The 7783-nt window shown below is 51.9% G+C and overlaps 2 protein-coding genes across 2 annotated transcripts; both read right to left on the reverse strand.

Annotated features, from left to right (window-relative positions):
- Window positions 1-704: 704 nt before the first annotated feature.
- On the reverse strand, window positions 705-1802 carry LOC127301660 (uncharacterized). Its single transcript, XM_071823550.1, has one exon. It carries the CDS (start codon window positions 1656-1658, stop codon window positions 987-989), a length of 672 nt encoding a protein of 223 aa, XP_071679651.1. The 5' UTR covers window positions 1659-1802; the 3' UTR covers window positions 705-986.
- A 4723-nt stretch (window positions 1803-6525) lies between these two features.
- Window positions 6526-7398, reverse strand: LOC127301659 (uncharacterized). Its single transcript, XM_051331934.2, has one exon. The coding sequence runs from the start codon at window positions 7383-7385 to the stop codon at window positions 6645-6647; it is 741 nt and encodes a 246-aa protein (XP_051187894.1). The 5' UTR covers window positions 7386-7398; the 3' UTR covers window positions 6526-6644.
- Between the last annotated feature and the right edge of the window lie 385 nt (window positions 7399-7783).

Genomic DNA, 7783 nt, shown 5'->3' on the forward strand with positions numbered 1-7783 from the left:
TCTAGGTTCATTGATGTCTATCAATGGTACCGCTTAATTAGAATGAAAGAAAATGATTTGTCAAAGGATAGGATAAAATTGGCTTTATGCAAATATGCATGAGCTCTACCAGCCAAATGATCACGTATGTGTTAGGTTGCCATTTGTGTCCACTCAAGTGACATCTTGCAATACAATTCCAAATGTATTGACCTTCGGATTGTTTATGTTGCAGGTTACTTCTCTAGCTGAAGATTAATAGTTCAGGTTCACGAGTCTTTGCCCAACATGTCTGTCTGTGGCTTCATGAAGGAAGAGGGCTCCATGTTTGAAGATTTCTTTGCAGCTTTAAACCCTGAAATTGTGCTTGCCTGAGAGCTATGCAACTTGTATCGAATTATTTTATTTTCACTGGATCCTGCGTTGTAATGAAAAACTTTGCTATCTGGTATTTCATTTTAAACTCTGTGTGCTACCAGTTCGATCGGGGACTAGCGACTCTCATTTTTTCAGGTAAGGTCACTACACTAGTTGAACCATACGTCGCAATGCTCAACTTTTATATGCTCATTGTTTATTACAGGAGAGAGCTTTCCTTTTACAAATGGGACGATGATGAAGGCCACTCGGGCTATTATTCCAGATCAGTAATCTTTTCTGATCTATTCACTGCACTGGTTTTCTTTCAAAATAATAGAACTCCAGATGACCAAAATGCGCCACAGTGGTGAAGGAACAACTTACAACACACAACACAACCAAGCACACAAATACAGAAGAAAAAAAAGGAATGTGAATTCCCGATTAGTAATCTTTGCTTGCTCCTGGTCTACACTCTACTATGCATGGGTGTCTCATGCATGGGCTTCAAACTTCAAAGTACTGCAGATTGCTGGTACACACTGATAACTAATGATGTTAATTTTAAAAAGCTAAAAGTATATATAGAATGATGCAAAAAAAGGAAGAAAAGAAAAGAAACATATTTGTGGTAGCTACTAGCAGGACTAGTGCGTCTCCGTGCTGAGGTGCTTGCGGAACATTCCGATGAACCTCTCGGTGTTGGCAAATAACTCCTGCCGACTCATGGTCACATCGCCGTCCACGTCGACCTTATTACGATCTTTCTTCTCCTCTTCGTACGCCTGCTCCTCGCCGCCGGCTTGGCCACCGTCGAGCGCGCTGAGGAAGAAGATGCTGGCCGTGGACGGGCACTTCTTCATCAGCGTCAGCACCACCTCCTTCGTCTTGGTCTTCAACTCGATAATAGGAAGAATGATCTTCATGTCAATAACAGGAAGAGGAATACTTGCTCCAAAGACAGATACCACGGGAGCATCTGCAGCCGCCTTCTGCTCGACGACGTTGGGCTGCTGGACGGATCTCGCCCCCTGAAACGGCGAAGCCCCGAAGCTGATGGGCGTGGCTGCCTGATCGCTCGGTGACCTCTCGTCGGCGCGTGGTGCGGAGGAAGTGGCGGTTATGAAGCCTATGACGCCGCCGGCGCGGAGGAGGCCGGCCTGGATGCCCAGGCCGAGGACGATGACATTGAAGAGGAAGTAGAAGTAGGGAACCCTGAGGAAGGAAGGCACCAGCGGCGCGAGGAGGAAGAGGAGCAGGAGGGAGCCTAGCTTGGCCACCTGGGAGAGCTGTACAGCGGCTGGGAGCTTGGAACCCATTAATTGACAAGCTTTGCCGACGTGCCGATATAGCTAGTGGTCTCTACAGGTTCTGTTGTTTGAAGCAAGGATAGCAATCGATCTGGCCCCTTACCAGTTACCATGTATATATAGACAAAAAATAGATATTTGGTACACTTGTTATAAAAATGGAAGATATTGGCCAGTGGCCATTCTTATAGAGAAACCAGAAATATGTACCTGGTGGTGGTGTTGGTGGTGGTGGTTAGAAACTAAGTATACCTAGCAGCCGGTTAATTAGAGAGAAATATCAAGTGCTGGCGAGACTGATCTATCTGTACTGTGTATGCAGTGCACGCCTACGTAGTCACGTATTGTAGTGCAGACCTACAAGGATTCCATACTCAGTTTCATACATGTTATGCAGGACAGAGACATAACAAGTACTAGCACCCGTAGTAATAGATTCTCTGATTGGTGACCTGAATGAACTAGCGCGCCAGGCGGTGCTGGATCTCAAAGAAGAGCTTGTAGACCAAACCATCACTCGCTGACTGCGCACAAGTCGCCTGTCGGCCAAATTTTGAAGGTTAATGCCAATTTCAAGTTCAATAAGTTAAGTTAGTTGAATTTGGTTCTCTTACCTGCTAAGAGCATCTTCAGTCGCGTCCCCCAAACCGTCATCCAAAGAGATTTGGGGCGCGCCGGACGAAAAAAATGTTCCCAGCCGCGTCCCCCAAAGCCGCTTTTTATCCAGCGCGGCCCGATATGGTGTCGGGCGCCCCGAGCCCGTCCCCGCCCCACAGCCCCACAACAAAAAGCGAGGCGAAGCGACGCGGGCCTGACCCGTTAGCGGCACATTGAATTTTAACCTAACCGTCGCCTACCTCGCGAAGGAAGTTAAGAGCGCGAAGTGACACACGACGACATCTTTGCCTTAATGGCGACGGAGGGCCAGGAGAGACGTCTCGTCGGTGCTGCGCAGCCTCCACGCGTCGCCGGCGTTCGCACGCCACCGCGCGTTCCCGCGCTTTCTTCCCACCTCTTCTCGCCTCTTCCCGCGCTTTCTTCCCGACGCCAGCGTCTATAAAAGGCCCTCCCGGCTCAATGGCCGCCACCATAGCCGCCGGCACCCCTTTCTCCGCCACAAGCACAACCCTCGTCGCTCCACCGCTGTCTCCTATACCACCAGTGCGCAATGATGAACCGCCCAGGCGATGGCCAGTTCCCTCCACCGTCGTCTCCTCCAGCACCACCTCCACCACCGGATTCGCAGTTTGGCATCGACGTCGCCGCCCGGGATGAGCGGCGGCGGCGAGGGACGGAGAATTGGCATGCACATCATCAGGAGCGGCGGGAGGCACTCGGCAGCAGGCCCGCCAGCAGCGTGACGCGGCGCACGCGGCGGATGTAGCGGCGTTCTACGCCATGGCCCCGCAGCTGACGAGAGCGCGGCGGCAGCAACGTGGTAGGAGGAGGCGCTGGCGGACACCATTGCGGCGTTCGACGCCTCCATGGCAAAAGAGGTGCGGTGGCGCCAGACGGAGGAGATGAGCCGGCGGTGGGTTGATGAGCGTCGGCGCCAGCGCGAGGAGCGGGAGGCGCAGTACCGTGAACGGCGGGAGGCGATCGAGCGTCGGGTGCGGGAGTCGATGGAGCGCTTGCAGCAGCTGGCGGCGGAGGAGCGTCAGCAGCGGGAGGCGGCGCTGGCGGCAACGGAGGCGGCCTGGGGGGAGGCAGGTGGAGGAGTTGGCGGCGGAGGCCGACGCGTTGGCGGCCGCGATGATGGAGGCGCCAACGAAAGAGGAGGAGGCGCCAATGAAGGAGGAGGAGGCCGAGGCGGAGGAGGAGGAGACCAAGGTGGAGGACGACGACGACGATGATTTCGAGTGGTCCGACGACGACGGACGAGACGGCCGATCAGCAACGCGCGCTCGTCGAGTCCTTCGAGTCGAAGAAGAAGCTCCAGGACGCCGCCCGTGCCCGCGAAGAGGCGCAGATTCACCGCGCCGTCGAGCTCTCCCTCCAGGCGGCGCAGCAGGGGAGGGCAGGCGACGACCCGCTGCTGGAGCAGCAGCGTCTGGCCACCGCCCTACGCATGGAGAGGCGGCGCGCGCAGCAGGAGCTGCGGCGGAGGGGAGGCGACGACGGGGCAGGGCCGTCGAACGCACCGTCGGGCGGTCAGTAGGGTAGGGTTTAGATAAAATGTAGCCGTTTTCATTCAAACTTTGTAATATATAATCAAATTTGAATAAAAACCTTTATTTTCGTGCACTAATATTTATTTGAGAATTTTGTTTGGGGGACGCGACTGGGGAACGACGTTTCCAAACGCGGCACAAACAAAACACGTCCCCAAACGCTCAATCCGACGGTATTTGGGAGACAGTTTAGAAGACGCGACTGGAAATGCTCTCCTTACGGTTGTAGGGAAATACGTAAACGTCAGCCATCACTACCAAGACTTTTGTGGTGACTTCGGAAATTAATCTTCAACATCCGTGAATACAGTCTCTTGTAGGTCCAAGTGGTGGTAAATGGATAGGTTCAGCCTCTTGTCTGTGTGAAAAGAAAATTAAGTAGCTACGTGGACAACTGCCCTATGTAGGAAACCTAAAGAGAAACTGAATAATAGTATACATAGTAATTCAGATGTCGATGTCTCTCTCTACTCTAGCGCGTCACGGATCCCTTTCAGAAGATCAATGACAAACAATGTGTGGCCAATATGACATCGCGTTCTTTGCCCCTACGAACTGCATACTTCGAACATAACTATTCCCTCCGGTCGATTTTAATCGACGCGGAGTATAGCTAGCTACCTTCTAGTTGTAAGACGTCAATTATATCCGATTGGTGGGAGTAGCTAAGATGCACCAAGTGATCATCGCCCATATTTGATAAAGCATTCATCTTCTGATCTTCCTCAAGAATATCAATTCAGATTAGCCAATGTTGTTAAAAACAAAACTTCCTACAAAAAAATGATATTTGGAAGCTTATTGTCTTCGTAGACATGATATAAAGGGGTGGTAAGCTGGGGCTACAAGGGCATCTACAATGGGGACGCTTGGAGCGGACGTCAGGATCAATTTCCTGGTAGTTATTCCCTATTTCCATCGAAGCCTGGGATTTTAGCTAGCATCGGCGCAAATCTAGACGCCTACGCTTCCGTTTCCTTTTTTTACAGCCGCGGCTTAAGCGGGCGTCCGGCGCTAGGAAGGCGCTTATCTCCCCCGAACAATCACGTACGACACAGTGCAAATTGTTGGGGCGCCTGCGAGGTGCGGTTGCAGACGATGGACGCTAGCCAGAATATATTAAGCGTTTAGCGTTCGAGAAGCAGGCTCTTACCTAGATCGCTGCAACGTTAAACAATTAGTTTTTGTCTTAAGCGCCCGTACAAGCGTTCCGCGTTCTACATGCCCTAAGTTAAGGAAGATAAGTCACTACGTGGGCAACTGCCGTATTTACATTGTTGAAAGCTGAAGATGTCGATGTATCTCCACCCTCTAGTGTGTAACGGATCCCTTTTTGAGATGACCAATGACAAACAAATTGTATGGCCAATATACCTTTTTTTTTGGTAGGGTGTTGAGCACCCTGAGAAGCTCCATTACTCGGTGGGTAACATTACATGCAGGACCTTGGCTTTACATGAAATAGCGCAGGAGTCCTGAAAAATTACAAAAAGGACCTCGGAATGAAAAAATAAAAAGCAATCCGGTCCTTCTTCTCCACCGCAACATCGAATCAACCCAGACTACGGTCGCCGTCGACGAAGCCGGGGACTACGCCACTTGGTTCGTCGGCGGGATGGGTCACCGAGCTGTGACTGCGGATCTTCCTCCACAGCCCTAAGGTGTGGGGGAAGTAGATACTCCCCGGAGCCGTAGCAGACGAGGAACGGCGAGGCCTCTCTGGTCGGAGATAGCGGCAGCAGAACACGCCGACGCTTGTGAACCACCGCGGATCGAGCTTCAAGGTATCCCAGCGCTGCCGAACCTCTGCTCTCTGCACCTCCTCTCCTCTGGACCTCCCCTCGCCACCATGGCCGTCCAGAGGAAGAAGAGAGAAAGGATGCCAAATGGCAGAGGCAAGAACAACCCGCCTCCAAGCTGGCTTGGGCGAGCAAGAACCGCAACCCCACCTCCCCTCGCCTCCATGGCCGGCCAAAGATGGAGTTGCCGCTCGGAACGCCGTCACCGGAACAGCCGCTGCTGTACACTCCCAGATCCCCCCGCCACCTCGGCCGGCCAGAGAGGGAGATAGAACAGAAGAAGACTGAACCTGCAAAAGGAAGCTCCCAGCGAAGTTATTCAAACGTGCAGTGGCCTCCGCCGCCGTTCCCAGCTCCGACCATGGGAGCTGAGCCAAGAGGAGGAAGAACCCTAGCCTCCAGATCTCGCCGAGCAGATCCAGAGCTGCACCTAAACTACTGGCATCAAGCCAAAATCTAACCCTACTATGTACAGAGAAGAGCCCGGCGCTGCCCCTCCGCCTCCCTCGACCGGCAACGCCGGCGAGGTCGGCTTCGGTTTGGCCCGGGGAGGATAAGCTCTCCCTCAGGTACTGTAGCGAGGATAGAGACGAGAGGGGGGGGAGGGGGAAATGAGCGGCCAGGATACCGTTGTGTTGCTTGCTCCCAGGAACTTCATACTGCGAACATAACTAGGTAAGAAGCACCATGTGCTCATCTCACCCACATTTGCTAAAGCATTAATCTCCATCAAGACTATCAATTCGAATTAGCCGGTGTTGTCACAAAGTAACTTCTCGCAAGAAAACAAAACTTACTAGATTTCGGCTTAGTATCCATACTGTACCAACTTTTAAAGTCAAGTTTCTAATTTAATAAAAACAACTAAGAAGTGTTCCACGACAAATTTACAGTTTTACACCAATATGAAACAAGAGGACTGATAAGATATATAAGTGGACGATAATCACAAATGTAGTTTCTAACTAAAAAGAAAAGAAAAAAAACCACATTTGTGCTAGCTAGCTACCAGCACTCCAGCAGGGCTACTGCTTCTCGATGCTGAGGTGCTTGCGGAACATTCCGATGAACCTCTCGGTGTTGGCAAATAGCTCCTGCCGACTCATGGTCACATCGCCGTCCACGTCGACCTTATTACTATCTTTCTTCTCCTCTTCGTACGCCTGCTCCTCGCCGTCGACTTGGCCACCGTCGAGGGCGCTGAGGAAGAAGATGCTGGCCGTGGACGGGCACTTCTTCATCAGCGTCAGCACCACATCCTTGGTCTTGGTCTTCAACTCAATAATAGGAAGAATGATCTTCAGGTCAATAACAGGAAGAGGAATACTTGCTCCAAAGACAGAGACCACGGGAGCATCTGCAGCCGACTTCTGCTCGACGACGCTGGGCTGCTGGACGGATCTCGGCCTCTGAAACGGCGAAGCCCCGATGCTGATGGGCGTGCCTGTCTGATCGCTCGGTGACCTGTCATCGGCGCGTGGTGTGGAGGAAGTGGTGGTTATGACGCCTATGACGCTGCCGCCGCGGAGGAGGCCGGCCTGGATGCCCAGGCCGAGGACGATGACGTTGAAGAGGAAGTAGAAGTAGGAAACTCTGAGGAAGGAAGGCACCAGCGGCGCAAGGAGGAAGAGGAGCAGGAGGGAGCCTAGCTTGGCCACCTGGGAGAGCTGTACGTCGGCTGGGAGCTTGGCACCCATTAATTGACAAGCTTTGACGACGTGCCGATATAGGTGGCTGTGGTTCTGTTGTTTGGAGCAGGATATCATCGATCTAGCCCATGTCCATGTATATATAGACAAAAATTGGATATTTATTTGAAGGAAAAATTGGATATTAGTTGGTACTGGAAAGATATTGTCCGGTAGACACTCTTACAAAGAAATTAGGCAAAAATGAAGGATGGTGAGGGGAGGGGGGATAGTGGACTGTGGACGATAGCCCACCGTTAGAAATAGATTCTCGGACAGCTAGTGGCCAGAATGAACTAGCGCACTGGGCGGTGCTGGATTCCAAAAAAGAGCGCTTGTCGATCAAACCATAACGCGCTGTCTGTCGACCAATGCAATTGCCAAATTCAGGTTCAGTAAGTTGAGCTTGCTGAATTGAGTTCTCTTACCTACTGAACGTAAACGTCAGCCGTCACTACCGAGACTTTTGTGACGAC

This window comes from Lolium perenne, chromosome 7, assembly GCF_019359855.2.
Source record: "Lolium perenne isolate Kyuss_39 chromosome 7, Kyuss_2.0, whole genome shotgun sequence".
NCBI classification, from domain to species: domain Eukaryota; kingdom Viridiplantae; phylum Streptophyta; class Magnoliopsida; order Poales; family Poaceae; genus Lolium; species Lolium perenne.

What these genes read in the sequence shown, in the direction of transcription:
- LOC127301660 (XM_071823550.1), bottom strand. Translation starts at nt 1,658, where the DNA reads ATGGGTTCCAAGCTCCCAGCCGCTGTACAGCTCTCCCAGGTGGCCAAG.
- LOC127301659 (XM_051331934.2), bottom strand. Translation starts at nt 7,385, where the DNA reads ATGATATCCTGCTCCAAACAACAGAACCACAGCCACCTATATCGGCAC.